A 24,852-nucleotide genomic window follows, 5' to 3' on the forward strand; every position below is an offset into this window, starting at 1 on the left:
AGATTCCAACAGAAGAAGCAGTGAAAAGATCAAGAGGAAGTACAGAGACTTATAGGTGACAATCTTGAACATTCTGCTGAAAATATTTATTAAACAGACCTCATCCAAACAAGGCACTATGAACAAAACCTTCTACATAAAGAGCTTAACACAGAAGTTTGTAGAAGACACCATTACCTAAAGTATGCTAAGGCCAGGCTGTTTAGAACTTGCAATGAACTTGGAAGTAAACTAGTATTAACTTCATGTAACATCAGGTTCAACCCCCCCCCCCACTGAACCTGAAAGTAAGAGCCAATTCAATTTGATCCAGAATGTGCAATATTTTATTTACTTAGGGTGCAATCCTAACCTGAGGATTGGCCCAAGTCCCCTGGGAGGGTGCTGTAAAGCACGCTTGTGCCTCCATGGGAGGAAGCCAGGCCAGTGCTCCGAGAAGCACCAGCCTGCGGAGGCCAATGGAGGCCCCTGCGCCGGCTTCCTCCTGGCTCCTTGTGAGCCGATGCAAGGGTGACAGGTAGGCATGGGGGAGGCAGGGAGAGGGAGGAAGGGAGGCGTTCCTGGGCTGGGGGAAGGAGGGTGATGGGAGGGAGCCAGAGGCAGGGCTGGGATCAGGCAGTTATGCCTAATCCCAATACATGTCCCCAGGGAGAACGGAGCCGCTTCAAGCCGTTCCACTCTCCTCGGACTTGTGCCACCTCAGGAGGTGGTGCAAGTCAGAGGAGACCCATTGGGGCCAGCAGCCCTTACCCAGAGGTAAGGGGTGTCGTACACTCCCAGGGTTTTTGGAGTGCTCAGAGTTCTTGGTTCTTGAACCCTAGAGCCCTCAAGGACCCCTGTTCGGTAGTACTGCCACCACCCTGTATGAGCCAGTGTCTCAGTCCAGGGACACTAAGACCCTCTAGGCTTAATTCTATCCCTTGCAGGCACTGAGCACTTTCTTTAATTAAAGCCTCAGTCCTCAAGTTACTAGTCCTCAATGAGTATTTGGTAGCTTGCTGAACGGCTAGGCAGGATTCTGAACCTTTGTCCCCAACAGACAATGAATCAACTTAGTAAAAGGATAAAAGGATCCTTAGTAAAAGGATTTTTACTTTATTAAATACATAGGGTTACATAAAGTTACAAAAGGCAGCAAATGCTAGAGGCATAAAACTTCTAGGAAACATATCAGTATTAAAATAACAAAGCTAACTGGCTATCTCTGTTATTCCCTAATCTCACCTGGGTCAGCTTCCTTTTGTAGATCTTTCACCCAACTTACCTCTGAGGCCACATGGCCCTGGAGGACCAGGCTCTTCCTGCAGGATGTTGCACCCACAACCTTTCCACCAAAAGACGACAAAAAACTCCCCCTTTGGGCTTTGTTCTTATACTTATATAGTCAGGCTAACAGGACTGAGGTGACTCTGTACTCATTTAAACTGCCCAATCAGAACTCTTGGGGACAGAATCTTCCTGAAGTGCGGCTAGATGCTAGCCCTCTCAGCTCTCCCCTCCCCACTGGAGATCCACAGCTGCATTCCCCCTTGATGGGCGCCTTTCTGTCTGCTTAGGTGCTACATTATCACCTCCCATTGAGTTGTAAATTCCGTTGGCTGTTGTTACTCACATCCTTGCAGCTAGGAACTGCAAGCCACTTCTCTGTTACTGGTTTACTTTGGTTCAGGCGCTATATGCTACTAGGCCTAAACTGTAAATATTCATGACAAGGGAAAATGTTTCCTCTTGCCTCTGGCTAAGCTTCTGCTGGCCACAATCCTGCACTGGATACAGCGCAAGCCTCCTGGCTTGCCTGTTCCAGCGCAAGTTAGGATTGCGCCCTTACTTACAGTGAAATCCTAACTTGCATTTACTGAATTAGTTACTGAATTTTTCTCCTGCTTTTCTTCCATAAGGTGACCCAAAGCGGCTTACAGATAATCATCAAATCCCAGGAAATAGTATCATTTTGGCATAGTGAGGTAGAAATTCCAGTTAGGGTTAGGTGTTTGAGTATTAGGTATTCCTGGGTTAGTGTTTTTGCAATAAGAATTTTGAAAAGGAGGAAAAATTTTGGGCAGGAGGTCTGGTCTAGAGGGTAGAGCCTCCATTTGCCTGAAGATTAACATCCACAAGGTCGCCAGTTCGAGGCCACCGGCACCGTGCGACCTTGAAGCAGCTGGCAAGCTGCAGCTGAGCTGTTCCATCTGCTCGGAGCGTGGGAGGATGGAGGCCAGAATGTTAAACCAGATCGGAGTGTAACAGCTTGAATGTGGTGGTTCTTGAAAGAGAGAACCTTCTTTCAATTTGTAAAAATCCCTGCGTGGATTTAATAAGCCTGCCTGTGTAAACCGCCTTGAATAAAGTCTTGAATAAAGACCAAGAAAGGCGGTATATAAATACTGTATATTATTATATTATTATTATTAAAAGACGGGTGTTAACCAAATGGTGACTTCAAGACTAGACCACTGTAACGTGCCCTACATGGGGCTACCTTCAAAGATTGTTCGCAAGTTGCAAATTCCGCAGAATGTGGCAGCCTCTGTGATTACAGGAGCTAGGCTGTTTGATTCTGCTGGGCCACTGCTTCAACAGATACATTGGCTGCGCATTCATTTCCATTTCATTTCAAGGTGCTGGTATTGATCTTAAAGCCCTTCAGGGTTGGGTCAAGCTATTTGAGGAATGGGAACATTGGCTTAATAGTGTATTGGCTTAATAGCTTCCTTCTGGACAAAAGTGTTACCCCCTACTAATGGCTCTGCATTGTATGTCTTTGGGTGTTTGATTTAATGATTTTAGTTATTTTTCTTATTGTTGTGATACATTGTACATCTTATTATGGATCTTTGTAAGCGACCTTGAGCATTTGCTTCAGAATGAGGAAGGTGAATATATATATTTTTCAAATACAGTAAATAAAATATTTTGCCATATTTGTTTTGAGGGAGAAAAGGCTGTTTGTACAATGTGCTCCCTTTGTGTGCCCTTTTACCAGGGGTTGCACCACTGGAGTTCTCCTTTGAGAGACCAGAGAGGTATAGTTCCATGCTGCACACCTGATCATCTGAGTTGTAGTCTCCCTGGCAGGGGCTTCAGCAATGACATTGGTGTGTTGTAATTGGCAGCCAAATGTAGTCTGTAGCCTATTCTGTGTTGTAGGAAAGTGCGTGGGGAGTTGTGGGTCTTCAATTTTCTGCTTTTTTTTTCTCTTCCCCATTCTTCTGTATGGGATTCCTTTTATCTATGCCTGCTCTGTCAATGGTATAGCAATTTTCCCAGCATTGGAATGTTACCATAACCTGAAAGGAGAATAGGATATGGCATGCATCAACTCTTCTTTATACCTCCTCACCTCCTCCCCGTTTCAGCCTCTCTGCTGACAAAGTTGTGCCAACATCCAAATGAGATTAAGTCACTGTGGAACAGTGTTTTTCAGCTACTGTACTGCCACTCACTGCACATCTATTGACGACTGGACTCCTACCCTTGGGTGGCTGTCGTTTTGCCAGGGTATGGAGAAATACTGATATATCTTTAGGTTTGAGCTACTAGTAAAAAGGTAAAGGTAAAGTTTCCTCCTTGGATTAAGCCTAGTCGCGTCCTAATCTAGGGGCGTTGCTCATCTCTATTTCTAAGCCAAAGAGACGGCATTTTCCGTAGACAGTTTCCATGGTCATTTGGCCAGGATGCCCAAGCGTATGGAACACCATTACCATCCCACCGATGTGTATCTACTTGCATTTTTACATGCTTTCAAACTGCTTGGTTGGCAGGAGTTGGAACAAGAACATAAGAACATAAGAACAGCCCCACTGGATCAGGCCATAGGCCCATCTAGTCCAGCTTCCTGTATCTCACAGCGGCCCACCAAATGCCCTAGGGAGCACACCAGATAACAAGAGACCTCATCCTGGTGCCCTCCCCTGCATCTGGCATTCTGACAACAAGCAATAGGAGCTCACCCCATTGCACAGATTCGAACTGCCAACCTTGTGGTCAACAGGCTTGTCGACTCAGCGGTTTACCATTCTGCAACACTGCATCCCTGGGCTATTAATAGAGACAGTCTGAATTGTTAAAAATGAAACAATGCTGCTATAATGTGAAATGGGACTTAGAAAAGGATAAATTGTGATATCCAGCTCAATTAACAAAATAACACTGATAGGTACCTGTCAGAAACCCAGTACGGCTTGACTTGATTCGAGTCGGTGAGTCACCACCCCCCACAACTTGACTTGAAAAAGAGTCCTAATGGGGGCACTTTCTGAGTTACTCTTCAGTGACTCTAATGGACTCAAGTTGAGTCACTGCCCCTTTAAAAGCCTGCCATGGAAAAAACGGTGCTGCTGGGCTCTGCCAGGCTTTGTGTGCGTGTCGAAGTTCTCTTTGAACATTCCCCTGCTGCCCCTGCCCATCTGTAAACAGGGTGGAAGGGGCTGCGAGTGAGTGGGGACAGAAGCAGCAAGAGGAGGGTCATGACCAGCAGCTGGGAGGCTTACCAAGACAACCCAATCCTTTGCAGCTCTACTCAGAAGTAGTCCCACTGTAGCTGGTCATTCAATGAGGCTTGCTTCCCCAAGTAACAATGGAGTCAAGAAGCCATGAGGTTGGAAAGCAGAACCAGGCTTTTCTCCCACCTCACTGGGCTTTTGCAGCCAGCTGTAAGGCAAGAACGCCTTTGGGCTCTGCCTCCTGCTCTCCCTCAGCCAATGAAAATATACAGAAATGTCCACAGTTTGTCCAGTAATCATGGGTTCCTTCCTTCCTATCAGAGATGGGGAAATAAAGTTCACTCCTGCCTCCTGCTCCTGCTCACATTAACCTTTTCCTGCTTCCCAGCTGGAACTCCCTGCTACTCGCCGTTCAGAATTATCGCTCCACAAGGTTTTCTATGCCATGGAAACAGTAAGCAAGCACCTGCCCCCACCCAGACACAGGCAGCACACATGGGGACAAGTGCCAAATCGGGGGTCCTGATTCGAGTCCTTTTCAGAGTCTTCCATGTGTGCAACTCACAAGTCACCCAAAATCACACATTTTTCGCGACTTGAGTCTGAGTCACCTGACTCAATTTCCCAACACTGGTACCTATTAAAGTGGCTTTGGAGCATTTGTGGATCATCCCAAGCCTTCTGACTGTTTTTTCTAAGCCAACTCCCTTTGAGCAGTTTTGCTTGAACTGGCTGTAGAGTCTCCTGAACTTGTTCAGAAGCAGCCAAGGAAAATGCCTGGAGCCTGATGGAAAGTGAAACTGTGCATGTTTCACAGTGCATGTTTCCTCATGAATGAGCAACCTTGCCTTGGTCCATTGGAAAGGGCAGGTCAAGAGGAATGCAATGCCACCAGAATATTCCTGATCCGATGAACGAGTCCCCAAAAACATTTGAGAAGGAAGTTCCTCCCTCCAAGCTAACAACTTACAGCCCTTTTTTTAGGATAACATCACCATCCATGAAAAAATAAAAAGTTTATACTGCCTCTAACTGTAAGGCATGTAAGTTTCAAAAGCCAAACAGAATTATTGATCCCCTTTTGCATCTCTTGCTGCTTAGCTGTCTTCCTATTCCTGGTATAACAGGTGCAAGGAGTTGTGACCCAGCCTACCCACCCCTCTGGTAGGGACTCCTGAAACTCTGACCTTGAGGCACAATCATCTACCCTGGTGCTGCCCTCTCACCTGCAAGGGAAAGACTTGTTTCCATCCCAGGCTATGTGAATTCCAACTGCTTAGCCTTATTTGATTTCCTCAGTAGGGACTGCTGCCTGGCCACTGCCAGCTGCCTGCAAAGGAAAACTTGTCTTCATCTTGAGTTGAGCATATTCCAGCGACTCAGCGCCTTTCTCATGTCTCAGTGCTCTTGAATTGCTTGATTGGGAGGCAGAGACCAAAGGGTGATATCAAATGATGACCAGGAAAGAGGATGAGAAAGGCAGGAAATTCTGCATGGATAATTCTGGCATTGCATGGAAGCCATCTTCTTTGTGCCAGACTCAAATGTGATTTAATTGTTGGACCCTTTTCAAAGGCGCTTTGAGAGGTTCTTTTGTTCCATAAGTTTTCAGGTAAATAGAATGCCCTTGAGGTCTAACAACACCTGTCCACCAGACCCAGGATCTGAGAGGGCCCAGTCATTGAAGCAGATGCGCTTCAATGTCAGTAAGTGTAAAGTCATGCACATTGGGGCAAAAAATCAAAACTTTAGATATAGGCTGATGGGTTCTGAGCTGTCTGTGACAGATCAGGAGAGAGATCTTGGGGTGGTGGTGGACAGGTCGATGAAAGTGTCGACCCAATGTGCGGCGGCAGTGAAGAAGGCCAATTCTATGCTTGGGATCATTAGGAAGGGTATTGAGAACAAAACGGCTAATATTATAATGCCGTTGTACAAATCGATGGTAAGGCCACACCTGGAGTATTGTGTCCAGTTCTGGTCGCCGCATCTCAAAAAAGACATAGTGGAAATGGAAAAGGTGCAAAAGAGAGCGACTAAGCTGATTACGGGGCTGGGGCACCTTCCTTATGAGGAAAGGCTACGGCGTTTGGGCCTCTTCAGCCTAGAAAAGAGACGCTTGAGGGGGGACATGATTGAAACATACAAAATTATGCAGGGGATGGACAGAGTGGATAGGGAGATGCTCTTTACACTCTCACATAATACCAGAACCAGGGGACATCCACTAAAATTGAGTGTTGGGCGGGTTAGGACAGACAAAAGAAAATATTTCTTTACTCAGCGCGTGGTCAGTCTGTGGAACTCCTTGCCACAGGATGTGGTGCTGGCGTCTAGCCTAGACGCCTTTAAAAGGGGATTGGACGAGTTTCTGGAGGAAAAATCCATTATGGGGTACAAGCCATGATGTGTATGCGCAACCTCCTGATTTTAGGAATGGGTTAAGTCAGAATGCCAGATGTAGGGGAGAGCACCAGGACGAGGTCTCTTGTTATCTGGTGTGCTCCCTGGGGCATTTGGTGGGCCGCTGTGAGATACAGGAAGCTGGACTAGATGGGCCTATGGCCTGATCCAGTGGGGCTGTTCTTATGTTCTTATGTTCTTATGTCTGAAGTCAAGGAAAGATTACTAAACTCCGCTCTCATTCCTTCAGGATGCCATTGAGACTTTCAGAACTGGATGTGTTTGGGACATAGACTCCATCAAAAGGTAGTTTTTACAGAAAGATTCTTCATATGTGACTAGAAACACCCCCCCCTCTCTCTCTCTCACACACACACACACACACACACACTCAGTTCTGTGTAGTGTGTGTATACAGTCACATCTCAAAAAGGATATAGTGGAGATGCAAAAGGTGCAAAACAGAGCAACCAAAATGATTACTGGGCTGGGGCGCCTTCCCTATGAAGAAAGGCTACAGTGTTTGGGCCTCTTCAGTCTAGAAAAAAGGCACCTGAGGGGGGACATGATTGAGACATACAAAATCATTCAGGGGATGGAAAGAGTAGATAGAGAGATGCTCTTTTCCCTCTCACATAACACCAGAACCAGGGAACTTTCACTAAAGTTGAGTGTTGGGAGAGTTAAGACAGACAGAAGAAAATATTGCTTTACTCAGTGTGTAATTAGTTTGTGGAACTCTGCCACAGGAAGTAGTGATGGCATCTTAAAGGCATTCAGCCTTTAAGAGGGGATTAGACAAATTTCTGGAGGAAAAGTTCATTACAGGTTAGAAGTCATAGTAGGTATGTGCAAGCTCTTGGTTTGCAGGCTGCCTCTGATTGCCAGGTGCAGGGGAGGGTACTAGGATGCAGGTTGCATCTGTTGTCTTGTGTGGTCCCTGGGGCATTTGGTGGGCCACTGTGAGATACAGGAAGCTGGACGAGATGGGCCTATGGCCTGATCCACCGGGGCTCTTCTTATGTTCTTATACAGTCACGCGTCACTCAATGACAGGGATGCATTCTCATACCCCAATTGTCAAGTGAGGCTTGACATTAAATGAAGCTGCCAAAGCTGAGGAGAGCTGAGCTATCCTCTCCCTGGAGGCTTTTCTGAACCCGGCTGAGCCTCTGCGAGGTTTAGAATGGCCGTTTTGGCTGAAAGACGTGACTTCTAGTTTTCTAATGGAAACCAGATGTGATGTGATAAGGCATTCTGAGGCCCAAGGAAGCCATCCGGGGGCCTCCAAATGCCTTATTAGGTGAAAAATGTCACTTCTGGTTTCCCAAGGAAACTGGAAGTTACGTCTTTTGAGCGGAAACAGCCATTCTGAGCATCACAGAGGCTCAGCGGAGCTCAGAAAAGCCCCTGGAGGTGAGGGTAGCTCCTTGGCTTCAGAGGCTTGGATGATGAACAGGGACCAGCAGCGGCATAAGAACATAAAAACAGCCCCGCTGGATCAGGCCATAGACCCATCTAGTCAAACTAGTGGATGTCCCCTGGTTCTGGTGTTGTGTGAAAGGGTAAAGAGCATCTCTCTATCCACTCTATCCTTCCCGTGCATAATTTTGTATCTCTCAGTCATGTCGTCGTCCCCCCAGGCGCCTCTTTTCTATGCTAAAGAGGCCCAAACCCTGTAGCCCTGAGGTATTCAATCTGTGCATCTAGGGAGGCATGGCTAGCTTCCAGGGGTGTCTTGAAGCATCTGGGGGAGAGAGGTGGCCATAGCTGCACAGCTCAGCTCAGCTGCACGTGCTGCCTCCCGACTTGCTGCTTTTCTGCAGCTGTGAACGAGGTGGGTGGGGCAGTGTGAGGTGGGGAGGGCTGTGAAACAAGGTGGGGGGAGGTGGTGGAGAGACGGCTGGCTGGGGGCTGGCTGGGAGGTGCGGAGAGAAGGCTGACTGGGAGAAGATGGGAGGTGTGCAGCGTTTTCCTCCGCTTGAGAAGGAGGGATCCCAGCCTGCTCTTAGTGGGGTGGTGGTGTCAAAAATTGATTAAAAAATAAAAATACCCATTCCTTTTCAGCCATCCCCCCTTTTCCTCCTGCCTCCTTTGGGGGGGGCGATACTTTCCATGTTGGCTGCTATTATAAGACAAAAGGCACAATCCTAGCTAAGTCTACTCAGAAGTAAGTCCTATTGTGTTCAATGGGACTTCCAGGAAAGTGAGGTTAGGATTGCAAGTCTCTGGGTCTCAGTTTGCATCGGTTTACAATTAGCAGATACGCACAAAACAGTCTTCCCCTCCCCCAGCAAATTCATCACTTCCCCCCCTTTCCAAAACCCTCCAAGTGCGCTGCTAACAAACTCAGGGCACAATCCTAACCAGGTCTACTCAGAAGTAAGTCCTATTTTGTTCAGTGGGGCTTACTCTCAGGTAAGTGTGGTTAGGATTGCAGCCTCAAGAGTGCTGGCAGCTGTTTTTTTGTTTCTAGTGTGTAATTATAACACCTTCATTTTGGTGGTAACTGAGGTGAGGTGTTGTAATGGGGAGCCGTGGCCAGTGGCCACAAGGATCAGGGGAGCCGCGGGCCGGAAAAGTTCGAGAACCACTACTGTAGCATTTCCTCATAAGGAAGGAAAGCCCAGTAATCATTTTAGTCGCTCTCTTTTGCACCTTTTCCATTATGTCATTTTTGCGATGGGGCAACCAGAACTGGATGCAATACTCCAGGTGTGGCCTTACCATCGATTTGTACAACAGCATTATAATATTAGCTGTTTTATTCTCAAAACCTTTTCTAATTATCCCAAGCATAGAATTGGCCTTCTTCACTGCCACTGCACATTGGGTCAACACTTTCATCGAGCTGTCCACCACCACCCCAAGATCTCTCTCCTGATCTGCAACAGACAACTCAGAACCCATTAGCCTATATGTGAAGTTTTGATTTTTGCCCCAATGTGCAAGACTTTACACTTACATTGAAATGCATCTGCCATTTTGCTACCCATTCTGCCAGTTTGGAGAGATCCTTCTGGAGCTACTCACAATCGCTTCTGGTCTTCACCACTCGGAAAAGTTTAGTGTCATCCACAAATGTGGTCATCTTGCTGCATAGCCCTGTCTCCAGGTCATTTACAGGTTGAACAGGTTGAAAAGCACCGGTCCCAGGACAGATCCTTGGGGCACACCTTGGGGCACTTCTCTCTACCATTTCATGTGCAGCCTATTGCTGGTCAGAATGTGGCATATATGTATACGTATATGTATGTATGTATACACACATTTATATATAATATGTATGTATATGAGAGGGAGAGAGCATATCACTCACATTTTTTCACCTCAATCACCTGAATGTACACATTAAAATAATTAGAATGGCCACTATTTGACAATTTATGCGTTCTTCATTTCTTTGAACTCTTAAGCTAGGCTTCCTTCCTGAGTTCAATGTCTTGAGTATTATGTTATTCTCAGCCATTCTTTCAATTTGTTTCTGTAATACACAGCTAGAACAGCCAAAAGAAAAGCACCAGTAATAAGAAATATAGTAATTCCAGTTTTGACACTGCCATGACGCCTACGTCGTAGGGGAGGAGGACCACTGTCAATGCTGCCACCATTGCCTTTCTTTTCACATTCTGGAGGGGCCCAGCCGACATCACAGTGACAGTGTTTGAGGTTGTTGCATCTTCCTCGATTGTGGCACTTTGTTGCATTACAGTCATACTTCAAGAGGGAAACACTGGTGCATTCCCCGTTAATGCACATCATGTCTATGGCACACGGTGTGCCATCTTTCACTGCTCCAGTATCAGTCAGATTCATTCCACTGTGATATTCCATACCCCAGCATTCCTTTTTGCCAATGGGTGTTTTAATTACAGTTCTGTGTTCATCCACATGTAAACGGTCAACTTTATCACATTGTATCCTACCACATAGACTATTTTTGGCTGAGCATTTCTTATAAATTCCATGCCTGAGGCCGCAGTTTCCAAATCGGTCACCTTGAATATTGACTTTTCTGAAGCAATCTTCTGAAGCAACTTCTGCTTTCAAGCCAAAGATCTCTTGGCACTGCTCGTGGTGAGTGGAGCAACTCCCGTGATAGCAGTACGTACCATCCTTACACGGAGCTCCGTCTTGCACATAAAAATCTTTGGGACACCATTCTGAGGTTCCATTGCAGTATTCGGGAAGGTCACAGGTGCTTGTTTCTTTCCTGCAAAGAGTTCCAGCTGGAAGATAGGAACACTTAGCGCAGCACATTCCTGCAGCGCAGGTGGCACCAGAACGCAGCATACAGTTATTCTGACAACAGGGGTTTGATTCACACTCATGCTTTGAACCACAGTCACATTGTTCTCCATGTTCCACTATTTTGTTGCCACAATATTTATGTACATAGATTTTATCAGGGTCTGGAGGAATGTGCAAGCAATGCTTGTTACTTAGTTTGAAATAGTCAGCATAACTGCAATTGCTAAACTTATCAGTGTTTGCTTGATAGGCAGCCATAATGCAGGCATCAAGACCACAAGTACAATATTTTTCATCATGAATCATTCCAAGAACATGCCCCAATTCATGGGCAAATGTGTTACTAATATAGAACATACTGGAAGTCATGTATGAGTCAACAGCACTTGCCCAATTGTTATCACAAATTGTTCCTATAAATGCTAATCCAAGCGTAATTCCAAAGTACTTATACACAAGTAAATGACCAGCGTCATTCGCTATACGTTTAACTAGTGTGTCTTTTCTCCAAGAGTTGAATGTGCCAAGAATGTCATTTATGCTGTTAGTAATTTTTATTGCATTCCTTTCTGACCATATCTCCAATCCAACCAAGGACAATTCAACAGCAAGTGGCTTGTAGAAAGAATTTGAAAGATGGATGATCTCCATCACTCGCATGGCAACAAGCGTATCATTTCTACCAAACTGAACATATCGTTCATGTTCGACCACCACTGCATTCTTCACATACCTGATGTGTGGCCACCAGCCTGCTCTGGAATGTGTTTTGCTTGCTGTGTTTTTTCTGTGGTGTATCATGGCCTCCTGACGCTTTATCTCCTCTTCTGTGAGCCCACACTTCATGGTGACTGCATCTTCCTTTTCTTCTAAGCGATATATTACATGTTGAAAGGTAGCAGATGGCTGGATAGGTTGAATTTCATAGGTCATGTTATCGAATCTCAAGATTCCCCGAAGTCCCCCTGAGCATGTACTGAGGGTAGCCAAAGATAAAGTCTTGTCCTGTACAAAACCATGGTAATAGCAGTCATCCCTGATGAAAGGATAGTCAACTTGGAGGTTCCCTTCCTTGCTGTAGGTGAAGACAGGGAACTGCTTAGGAATAATGCCCTTCTTCTGCTTGAGGTGCACCAAATGGCCCTTCCCCCCAATCTGTAGCCAGTAGTTGATATGTTGGGGCTCTTGTTGTCCATATCTGCGGGTCAGTTTTCTTGGGATGATCACCTCATAGGATACATATTTGAACCCCTGAGTCGGTGTCTGTCCAGCAGTATCTTGTAGGACATTTCTCAGGATCAGTACTAGCAGCCACAGGAGACTTGTAGTCATTTTCCCAATCAGAGGAAAGCATCATTCACAGCATATTGCTCTGTCTTGTTATCTTAAATACAGAAGCATTTCTTGGCTGCTTATGGAAACAAGCTGAGAGGGAGATTCCATGTGAGACAATGAAAGAGAAAGATTCTGTCCACAGCAACAGCCAGTAGGATTAGCTTTGTAATGTGGGCGGAGCTTTGTGAGTCAAGGGTGGAATGGAATGGAGGAAGAATGGCAGAGGAAGGCTGAGTAGAGGCTCCCATTGGCTTCTTTGCAATGTATTGGAAATGGGTGTCGCATTCCTGGTAAGACTGAGGGGATGGGAATGTGACACACACAAGTGTAGCCTTTCCCCTTGCCATGAGGATATAGGATACGAGGTTCAAAGGAAGCAACAGTCTAACAACTGGCTGATGGAATTTAGTGTTTTTAAATATTTGCCTATTTGTTATTTATTTACTTTTGAAAATCAAGCTCATATATTGAACAGAAGATGGAAAGAATAAACTACTCACAGCCCAATCCTATCCACACTTTTTTGGGAGTAAGCCCCACTGAATCTAATGGAAGTTACTTCTGAGTAGATGTGCATAGGATTGGGCTGTCAGGCATCTGAAACCTTTCGGCAGCGACACCATTGCCTTTTGCCGCAGCCCCAGAATGGAGACTTCTGTATCCAACAACCCTTTTGGATCTGCTGGAAGCCCCCGTTGGGGATGGGGGCTCCTGTCCCATTCCCCCGACTACGTGTGCTGAGGCTGCAGTGTCTCTCCTCCAGTCCGGCACTGGCTATTTTGCTGGTGCGGATTGGAGCATCTCCATTTCAGACTTTTCAGCATAACACAGAGCATAGGATCCTGCAGATGCAGTTTGATCCAGTAGGTTTAATATTTATTTACTTACTTAATTTTTATCCCACTTTTGTCCCATAAAGGGAGTCAAAGCCACTTATTGAAAGTCATCAAATCACAAAATATACAGAAAAACGTAAAATCACAATTAAAACAATTACAATGTGCTGTAAAAAGTTTTAAAACATTAAAGCAATCTTAAAACAATTAAGCACAAGACCAACAGCCCCCACTGGAGAGCCTCTGAACAGTTTTTAGATTGACAGGGAGGGAATTCCATAAGGAATGTGTATGCTGATTTTTGTAGCTTTAGCTCAACATAGCAATCTTTTGACTGTGTTGAGGTGCCATCTTCATATGCTTCATTTTTGATGAAAGTTACTCTTTATTGCCTTATTTTTTAGTGTACTCCAGAGACTCTGAATGTTACTTTATTCACACCTTTCCTTTTCTCTCTCCATTCATAGTCTCACTGAGTCTGTAGGGTACATTTCCCATATCTGCATTTTCTCTGCTGCTATAAACCTTACTGTTTATTTTACTGTTCATATTTTAATCTAAACATTATATAAAGCTCCTGGGATTCCGTATCTTTGTGTTGTAGCAGAAATGACTTTCTCATGTACTTCCTATCAGTGTAATAAAAACATATCTCTTGTCACCACTGGTTAAGGGTGGCTAAATTAATGACTCCAGAAGACATTTTTGGTGCCCCTGCAACTCATGTCCCACAGTGAAAGGATTCTCAAAAGAGGAAGCCAAGTGAGTGTTGAGTTGCCTCTGCAGCAGTTTGAATGTCTTCTTTTCTTTTCCTCATTGTCTTTGGCCAGAACTAGGAGGCAGTAGCAAAACATGCCTTCTCTCTACTTCTGCTGTGCACACTCAGAAGGGCTGTGAGTCTTCTGCTTTGTATGGAGAAGGTCATTAAGTAGGACTGGGAAAGCTTTCCATCTGGAAGCTTGGAGAGCTGCCACCAGAATAAACAGATTTGTTGTAGATGGACCCATGGTCCAACTCTGTATAAGGCAGCTTCTTATGCTGTAGTACAGAATACAAATACGTGTCCTGCACCTTGAGTTGACTGTCAGTTCTTGGAGGTGAGTGAAGGCAATGGGTTGGTTTCCCTCCTGTTAGGGCGTTAAAGTATGTTATGGATGCAAGTGGTTTTCTTCCTCTTTTCCAATCTGACTTGGTTAACTCAACTCTGAGGGCACAAGGGAGCATTGCCAGGCTAGCCATAAGTTTTTGTTGTAACTTAAAGCCAATTCACATTACCTCTTCCCTAGGTAGATGAAGAGGCACCATAGAGGAAAAATGGCCAGTTGGTAATATGGTTTTGGGCACAATCCTAACCAGGTCTACTCAGAAGTAAGTCCCATTTTGTTCAAAGGGGCTTACTTTCAGGAAAGTGTGGTTAGCATTTCAGCCTTTGTGAAGCAGCCCCCACCCATGTAGTAAAATCACTGGTTATTGCATCCAGACCAGGGACACTGGTTATTGCATCAGTGTTATTGCATCAGTTATATAAAATCACTGGTTATTGCATCCAGACCAGGGACAGACTGCACTTGCTCCCAGTATGGAAGGGATTGTCACTCCCGAATTGGCCTTTTCAGTCACACTAGACGCTGTTCCAGAACCACCTTTCAGAGCACGATACCATAGTCTTTCGAGACTGAAGGTTGCCAACATGCATCCAGACTTTTTATTCATGGTAGACTTGCAATGTTAGCAACATGGGGATTGATCTTAAAACCAAGCAGAGACTGAATGGCCACTTGTCAGGGCTGCTGCCATAGTTGCTTGCGCTGAGCAGGAATTGGACTAGGTTACCTCCAAGGTCCCTTTCCCCTCTGATATCCTATGATCTGATGACAGCAAATAGTTCTCCACAGGTGGCTGCTGTGAGCAGAACACAACAATTGGCTAAGCATTTTCCCATTGTTCTGAAACATCTGTCTTCTTGGTCATAAAGCATCTGGGGATGGCTGATGAAGGAATGCAAGCTATTTAGAACACTTTACATCCCTGTACTGTGTTTATACAAAGTGCTTTACATAGCAATTCTTTGTCTGCCATGGGGAATATTGTCAAAGAAAATCTGGCAGTTTTGCTCAGGCTGTCTTGCCAAATTTTGAGAATGCATAGCATTAATTAATACATATTTCCATGAAAATGAAAGTGTTTATATTTCCATGTAATAGTCTGGAAACCAAAGTGAAGAGCTTATAATACAGGAATCTGTGATGAAGAGCCTTGACAATGTCAGTGATTTCTAAATGTGGTTTGGGATCTGATAAATGATTGGAGAAGTCTCTGTGATATTGGTTGCTCATATGTAATCTTTCCCTCCAATCTCCCTTTATACCTAAAGTCTGTGTCTCTCATTATTTTGAAGTAAACCTAAGGTTTGTCACTGAGTATATACTCAATATGGAGCTGTGACCAATCTTGACACTCTGACAAGTATGAGACTTGTTTTGGCAATGTATTTTCCCCCAAATAATGTGTACAGTACTTAATGGGTTGCATCCTAATCTATGTCTGTGCAATGGGGCAGGTCCTAGCAAACTTCCCCAGCTCCTTCTGTCCTGTAACAGTATCCTGAAAAACTGCTCTTGAGGTTTGGAGGACCCTTTGGAATGAGGTGGGTTGGGGCATGGAGAGCTGCAGGGAAACAGGAAATCCTCCCCCCACCCCAAGCTGGAACAATTTCCATGAGTAGAGTTTTGCAAACATAACAGCCCCATCCTGCCTAACTCCCCACGCACAGATGCAGTTACACCAACAGGGTGCACACTGCATCTTGTGGGGGATTTTTGAGTTGCGAAGGCTTCTTTGAGGTAAGAGATTATTTGCAACTCTGAGATAAGCCCTCACAGCCCCAATGGGGGCCCAATCCTATACAACTTTCCAGTGCCAGTGCAACCCTAAGGTAAGGGAATAAACATTCTCTTACCTTGAGTAAGACCCTGTGACTGGGCTCCCACTGCAGGATGCAACACACACCCTGTTGGCTAGCTGCATCAGTGCTTGAATAGGTTTACTATTATTATCTAATTGGACCTGTGCCAGCTATATAGGGGATAGGATATTGGCGGCATCACTGGTGTTCATGCAGCCCCTTCCCAGCTTTGATCTGCCCCACCCTTCCCATTCTCCTCCCCATTCCTCTCCCCATTCTGCCCAACTCCTGCAGGGCCATGAAAGAGGGGGTAAAGGGGGGTAATTTGTACCACCAGAAAATGAGTTCCAGCAGTGCAGTGGCCCATTAGGATTGTATGGTAAGTCAGGATGAGGACTGACCAACTCCTCCTGGTGTTTGCAGTGGCATGCCTAATGCTGCCTCCTTTAACCCCTTGATGTGTCAGTCTCTGCTCCTCCCATTCCCTGGATTGGAAAAAGGGGGACACCACTCTACTTTACATTTTCTCTTCCATTTCATTCCCTGTTTCTAGTTCAGGGAGGAGGGTGAGGAGATGGAGCAGTAGCAGCAAGTGAGCGGAAAGAGATGGACAATTCCTGCCATTCTGCTGCCTGGGTATTATAATGTGTTGTGACCCAAGAGACGCTTCATTTGTGTCCCTTTGTGATCGATGTATGGGCAACTGAGATCTCACACACAATAATGGTCTTTAATATTATTGGCAGTCAGTGGCGTCACTAGGGTTCGCGTCACCCGGTGCGGGATGTCAGCACATCACCCCCCATGCAGTGGGCGGGGCAACACCCAAGGTGGTGGGCGTGGTGATGTACCATCACTCCACCCCCACTGGTTATTTGGCTTTACCTTTTGATAGAACAAAGATAGAACACATTCTGCATGAAATTACGCTTTGATTGATATATAACATGATGGTATTAATCCTCCAAACTGTGATTTTAATGATTTTGGTCACTAGTGGTGCCCAACGCCCCCCCCCCCCGGGTGTCAACTTACTAACACCTTATTGCAGCAGTTCTCAAACTTTTAGCACTGGGACCCACTTTTGAGAATGACAATCTGTCCAAGACCCACCAGAAGCAATGTCATGGTGGAAGTGACATCATCAGGCAAATTAAAATAAATAAGTATAAATAATTAAAGTAAAACAAATAATTAAAAAAGCAGAAGCCAGTCCTGGTCCGCCAACTGAATTTCCTCTGTAGCCTGCCTGCAATAACACCCCGCCCCCTCCAAAATCAGTAAGGTTTTCAGCCCTACCCAGTGCCCAGTTCAATTTAAGAACTTCTGTTTAAACCAGATCACTGTCAGGATCCACCTCGCTTTGCAAGTTTCAAAAAGGTTCACCTTATCAACTGAAGCCTCTGTTTTCATCCTTTTTAGTGGGGGGGGGGGAGGGAGAGGCTGCTTTCTGGAGCATTTGTTGAGCTCCAGTTCCATCAGATCAGGACCATTCTGGTGGTTTCACCAGTCCACCTGGCCTGACCACCAGCCTAGGCATGTTTGCTTACTCATGAGTAAACATGACTGTGAGGCTTAGTTTTGCTTTCCATAGGGCTCAGTACATTTGTCTGCTTGGAGGGAGGGACTTCCTTCTCAGGTGTTTTGGGGGGCTGCATTCATTGAATCAGGACCATTCTGTTGTCGTTGGATTCCTCTCAGCCTGCCCTTTCCTACGGACTAAGGCAAGTTCACCTACTTGTGAGTAAACACGTGAGACGGCTCAGTTTCACTTTCAATAGGGCTTTTTTTGTTCTCCGGTTTTTTGGCCATAACTTTTGATAGAAAGGAGATATTTCACTCTAGGTTTTTGCATTGAACTGCTGGAATTTCCTCATCCAAAGGTGTATAACATAATGGCATTACTCCTAACCACTGCGATTTTAGCATGTCACCCCCCCAGTGCCCGTCACCCAATTCGGCCCACACCACCCACACCTCCCTAGTGACACCGTTGCTGGCACTTCCATTGTGTATGTGTAGTTCCTGCATCCCACAGTGATGGTAGGGATGCACAAGCTGCTCTTTGGTTATTACACTGGAAGTCTGTTGTGCTTCTTCTCTTTGGATTTCCATGAAATTTACAGTCACTCATAGACTAACTTTCTTGGTTGCAGATTTAATTCCAAACATTTTCCAGAAGCACTGTAACCTTCCTTTTAAGTAGAAAAGGAATGGTTAGGCAAAAAAGATGGTCTGGGCAGGTTCCAGTTGATTTTATTATTGCTTAGGCATTTTTTTGCAAAAATGCAAAAAAAAAAATAAAAGCATTAAAATATTTTTAGAGTGTATTTTGTTTTTGATAGAGCAATATAAAACTCTAAAGAAATAATGCTAATGGTTAGATATGCTAATGTAAGCCTTTTTTAAACAGCTGTGAGTAAAATTCTGAAGGATGTTCTTTAAAGTTGGGAATTGGTTTTTTAAAAAACTGAAAAAGATGTGAGGAGTCTGGTTTGGGGAGCTGAGCTCTTTCAGGTCAAGAGTGAAAAGTAGTTTGAAATTCAAAGACACCCTGCCTTCCCTCTGTACCAGCATATTGTGGAACTGTAAAAGCCTGCAGCATGCCAGTTCTTGCTGTCTTTCATCTTATGTGACTATTTGGCCTTGCAAAGAGGGGAAAAACTAGCCTTGCAAGTGTCCAATTACAGAACTCCATTGCTGTGTGGAATATTAAATTGTCAGAATAATGTTACTTGGACTTTGATTAGGATGTTGCTGCTGAATTGGTCCGTCAGAATGAAAAAGGGAGAAGTGATAACTATTACTGGGTTAATTAGACCAAGGAAAAGGACCTCCTTTACGTAGTCCAAGCTCACTTTTGGCCATTGTCATACCTTACGTTAGAGAAATAACTTTCATGGTCTTTACTGGCCCGAGTTCCATTTACAAATAATGCATGCTTTGAGGAAATATGTTCCAGCAGACTTTTCTGTAGGCTGCTGGATGTTTACATTGATCACAGAAAGTGATGGCAATGGTGGGTTCAATGTGCATACCATCTGCTACACAACTTCAAGTGCTAAATGCAGGAGTTTCTAGTGCCATATCTTCTTGTTTGTTGATAAAGTGTTGGGATAAATGTTTCAGAAATGAGAGAAGGTCTCATGAAGGTCTCCTTAAAGTCAAATTGCTAGCTGTGAAGTTCACTTGCTAGCTGTGAAGATAAGCTTGAATGTGAGTGAGATATGCCAGGTGCATTTGTCATATGTTAGGGGGCCCAATCCTACCCAGTTTTCCAGTGCCAGTGCTGCTGTGCCAGTGTGGCATGCACTACTTCCTGTGTTGGGGAGGCAGTCAAGGTATGGGAACATTTGTTCCCTTACCTCGGGGCTGCATTGCGGCTGCACTGGTGCTGGAAAATTGGATAGGATTGGGCCCAGGGCCATCAATCTCAGATGATGGGGTAGTGGTGCATCAATCAATAGCTAGGGGCAATGATTTCAATGACCTGCATGGCTTCTTTGCCACTAGAATGAATTGTTCAAATAAGCAATTTGCAGATCACTGTACTTAATATTAACATAATGTTTTGGAAACTGCCTTAAACTATCTTTGTTCATAAAGGTGGGATATAATTCTGACATATAACAGACTGCCCAATCCTATCCCCCATCTGTGCTGCCAGAAATTGCATTGTTCAGGATTGGGACCTGAGCAGGACCTATGAGAGGAATTTTATCAGAGAAAATTTCAAAATTTCTTTGCAGCCCCTTCCCAAAGGGGGAGGGGCAGAATGGGGGCAGGCAGAATGGGGGGCAATTAGGGCAGGGGGAGGATGCTGACAGCCACAATAGTCTTTGGAGCCCAGGTCTACTAGGTTTCTTGATGCAGAGCCCAGGTCCACCCTACCATGCAGTACTGGCAGCTAGATAAAGTAATATGGATAACCAAACACACTCCTAAGTCTCTCTAGAAACTTACAGAAAATTGATTGCAGAATATTAGCATCATCGTATTTAGGCTCACGCTAGAATGGACCAAAATGAACTTCTGCAGCAGCTGTAGCTCCACAGCTGGGTCCCTGAGCAATAAACTTTTTCATGGTTATGGGATCCACAAGACAAAGAGCTACTGTAGCAGGCCAGTTTCCTCCCAGATTTGACACTGTGTGAAGAAGGTCATGGATGCTTTCCTGGTCCCGGTGTGTATTGCTTTCAGCAGCAGTTAACACTGCATGCATATGGTTGTGCCCCAGCATCATGTGCTGGCAGTGAGTTCAGGTGAGATAGGAAAATGTCAGATCCCAGGAACTTTCTGGGCGCCCTCCTTTGGCTCCTGGGCCCCCTTTCTGACTCTGGGCCTGGGTACAAATTACCCCCTTTACCCCCCTCTTCTAGGTTCTGGACATGAGCCATCAAAATGAATGTTAGCGTACAGTTTAGGACAACATTCTGAGTTTCAGGGGTGAATTCCAGCATGATCTTCACATCTGTTTTCAAGGGGAACAGGAAAGATGTAAAACACAACCAAGTGAACATCAAAAGACCGCTATATGTTTCATGTTTAAAAACTAGTTTCAATGATATGCACCTGTTCTTAAGAAATCTAGGAGTGAGCAAGGCCCTCCAACACTAGGCTTTCCTGGTACAGTATATGCAGAATTCTGTTTTCCTGGAGAAGACTACTTTATTGTTTACTGCAAACTGTTTACAGTCCTGTCTTTAAGGCAATTTAACCAACCATATTTAGGTGCTGGGATGGTAAACGATAAAGGCAGTTTTCCTGTAAAAATAACATATGCCCAAGGAAAGAAATTGATAACCATCTGTTCACCCTCCCACATCAGGGGATATCATTTGCTAGTACTTCTTAAGGATGTCCATAATGCTGAAAGTGTGCTGTGTGCAGAGATTCAAAGTAGTGTGTTGTCCTAGCACAGAACCTCAAGATCTGATTCACATGTGACCAGATCAGCCTGTCCATGAGGCAAGGTGATGTGGGTTGCATCAGTGGAGGATTGTGGGAGGGGGACAAAAGAGGGCAGTGGATTTGGGTGCCCTTCATACCCTGAGCCTGCTATCTCCTTCAAGCCTGCTGTGGATGTGAACTGTGTTGATCCACTTTCTGCCTACTAAAAGCAAGCAAAAAGCAAGATAATCTGCCTCCTTCCTATGCTCCTTGAGTGGTTTTTGCAAACCCAGAAAAGTGGAACTTCCAGTTTCGTTTAAATGGACAGTGTGGATGAAGAAGTTTGTATTTCATCCTATAAATAAAACCAGAAGTTTCATACTCCTGTGTTTGAAGAAGCTAAGCAAGGACCAAGATTACAGATTAAGGACCAAGGCTTTAAAAAAAAATAAATCTCTCTGTGTGTGTTGTGGCATTGGTGATGTTGCTGGTTGTGCCACCGCTCGATATACCTTTCATACAAATATGAATAAAGCTACATGGTTATGAGAACATCTAGTAGGTGTGTGTTTAGGGATACAGTATGCGGAATAAATTAATGCAGTCTTTCACCTGCTCTCTTAAAATCCTGTTGTTGCCTTAAAAGTTAAATGAATTGGATGATTCCAAACTCTTTTTCCTGTTATTAAATCATTCCTCACCTCAGAATTATAGGCAGTTTCGACTCAGGTTGTGCAGAATTCTGGAACTTATTGATACAAATAATGCAGGTTCCTAGGAAGTCATTGGACTGGAATAGAAAGGGAAGCTGCAGGGTTGAGGGGAATTGCCAGAATGAAGGGAAACAAGTGGGTAGGAAAGACAGAAAGGAGGCCTGGTCACAGTCAGGGCAAAGGTATAGTACTGAAGATGTGCAGTGACGTGAACCAGAATAAAACCGTGCAGGCAGCTGGAATGAATGAGGTTAGTAAAGGTCAGGGCTGCATTGCATTGGCAGAGGTACGTGCAGAAAGGGTGTCATAGAATATCTGTCAGAATATCTATTTTTGTGAAGCTACCCCTTTTCAAGACCAATCAAAATGACTCTATATATCATAGTTTTGTAAAACAAAACAAGCAACTTCTGGATATTGTAGTGATTTCACTTGATCATTTATGTAATGTAACTACAAAATCTAGGTATTCAAGTAAGCTTGTTTGTCTACATCTTTTTCTATCCTTAAAACTCTGTTTTTCCTCCCGTTGCACACTAATGCTATTTTTATGCCTTGGAGATGTGAAAATGAGCAATATGATGGATGGATGGATGCAGCTTGTCTGGGTTTTTCACCACTATTTCCCCTGGGGTGCTCCATCTGCTGGCAGAGAGCACCATCCCAAAAGATGGTATCTTTTGCAAACTCGACAGTTAACAGACAGCTTCTCTCTCTGCATATTTCCCAGAAGTAGAGTAGGCTTAATCTGGTTGTTGTTGTTTTTTCCTTTGGCATATTTCATGATACTCTTTCGGTCTTCCCATTGTTCCCAGTACTCTCCCATAAATAAAAATGCTAGGGGTAGGAAGCAAAAAGGGAGCTGAGGCTTTGCACTCTTGTGACACTGATAGATTCTCATTTGAAACTGACATAGATTTAATTGCTCACTGAGCCACTGAGTTGCCCTTTAAGGCACATCCTGCCACATCCTGTTAATGAGCGGCTACATTTGCCCAGTGGTGGATCTCTGTGCTGTGTTAGGTGGCTTTTTAATACATATATTATTGGCATTATTATTTTTATCAGGGCTACAGCCTTGGATATGGAGTTTGCCATCTTAAATGGTATCTATGAAAATCAATCATGATATTAAGTTGTACATTGTATTTGTTTATGAGAATAAACCAGTCCAAAGAATCAATGTGACAGTGTTTGTATAAGCTTTGTGTAAGTATTTTTGGAGAAGCTGAATGGCTTTCGTTTTATACAGTAGCTGTCTCTGGAGTGACAGATCAAGCTAGAACTCGCCCGTAAGTATCTCTGTTTCCAATTAGAACTGGTAATGGAGATGCCTTTGTGCAGAGAGACCAAGGCTTGGCTGGCAGCTCATTCTGTGCTCTATTGTGCAAACAATGCACCACCTTGGAGAGAAAACGAGAAAGAGGTGTTTTAATGGGTTAGCGGAAGAGGTATTATATTCTTTGCCTTAGCCCTTTGTCACAAACTGTTCACCTGAGGGAACCTGCCACTGCCTTTTGCAGAGAGTCTCACAAGCGCTGACTTATACAACTCCACTGAGCCATGCTTCACTAGTAGACTGCTGCTGCCGCCAGACCTTCTACAGACAGTTATTCCCCCAAGACAGAGGGTACCCTTTGGTGAAGATGGCTCAGAAGAGGATATGATCATCTGCAATCCTGATTATCTTTGGGCCCTGGGCCTTCCCTACTGCCCTAGCATCCAAACTTTAATAGATCAGGCACTTTGTAGCACATCTGTGCATGTGGACCTAGCAACAGTTTAACCCTAATTTAGAACATTTAAACCAAGAGAGGTACTTTATTGGTAAAGCACAGACCCCTCTGTGCACTGAATAGTACACCCAAACAAAAGGAGGAAAGTAAAAAGCAGAAATACAGGTGCAGCTTATTTATCCACGGATATTTTATCTGTGAATTTGTCTCAGTGAGAATGGGGCAGGGGCACTGAAAGTCACCTACACCTTTGCCTCCTTTTTCCTGCGCTGGCATCTTGATCTGTTTCCAGGCAGTCCAAAACACTGCAAAAAGGCTCCGCCTCTCCCAGGCAGGGAATAGCCCTGGAGCCCTGGAAGAGGTTCCCCTTGTGAAGGAACAGTAACATTCCTGGAGCCCCTGAGCCAGCCGAGGCTGAAGAGGGGGCGGAAAACCCTGTGTAACCAGAACACGTGCAGCGAGGTGGAGCTCTCTCACTCTCTCACTCAGACACACACACACACACACAGGGGCAGGTGTGGTAGCAACAGAAGGGATTGCTTTAAAAAACCCAGGGAGTGTTTGCCGATCCCCCCCCCCCCCCATGATGCAGGCTCTCCTGCTCCAGCAAGCCTTCCCAAGCAAGCTTTGGGAAGCCTTGGAGAGACAGGTGAGGGTGAGCAGAGAACCGGACTACAAGTCCCAGAATGCTCCAGGGCAGAGGAGCTTCCATGATGGCAGTGGCCAGGGAGGGCTGCAGGGGCAGCAGCAGCGAAGAGGAGAACCTGCAGTGCTGTTGGGAGGCCGCCTGGGACACAGAGGATGAGGCTTCCCAAGCAAGCTCACCATTCCAACTGTGAAAGAAGCAGGACATCTGGCAACAGGAGGGCTGAGTACAGAGCGGAGGGGATTGATAACAGCTGCCTTAGTTTCCTTCCATCCGGAAGTGTCAGGCTGCAGCGTGTTTGCGTAACTCTATGGAATTTAGCACAACACATTTTTTGTTAATCGCGCCGAGTCACGGAACGGAACTAACACAGATAAATAGGCTCCACCTGTAGTGCTTATGGAAGCATGGAATGATAAAGGAAAGTTAAGGTGGATGGATAAAGGCAAAAGTTGGCACATAGCTTAAAAGGCAAGCTGAAAATAAGACAAAACACTAATGTGGCTTGCTGGGTTTTTCCTTACCCCAAGTACTTACACTAGTCCAGGATCTTGGTCCTTAGGGGCTGGTAGGCAACCCCTATCCTGTGCAGTAAAAATGCAAAATGCATTGAAAATGAAAGTGTATGCAGTGCACTGAAGCAAGCAAATGTGGAAAGGGAGGTGTGTGACCTTGGTCTTTATAAACTGTGAATG

At 45.0% G+C, this 24,852-nt stretch overlaps 2 protein-coding genes across 2 annotated transcripts in view; one reads left to right on the forward strand and one right to left on the reverse strand.

Moving 5' to 3' along the window:
* DPF3 (double PHD fingers 3) overlaps positions 1–24,852 on the forward strand; it is a 278,418-nt gene that overhangs the window by 180,131 nt on the left and 73,435 nt on the right. The gene's annotated exons all lie outside the window — the stretch shown is intronic.
* Positions 10,296–12,437, reverse strand: LOC136636589 (disintegrin and metalloproteinase domain-containing protein 21-like). The gene has a single exon (XM_066611739.1). The coding sequence runs from the start codon at positions 12,426–12,428 to the stop codon at positions 10,296–10,298; it is 2,133 nt and encodes a 710-aa protein (XP_066467836.1). The 5' UTR covers positions 12,429–12,437.

The sequence above is a fragment of the Tiliqua scincoides genome, chromosome 1 (genome assembly GCF_035046505.1).
Source record: "Tiliqua scincoides isolate rTilSci1 chromosome 1, rTilSci1.hap2, whole genome shotgun sequence".
NCBI lineage: Eukaryota > Metazoa > Chordata > Lepidosauria > Squamata > Scincidae > Tiliqua > Tiliqua scincoides.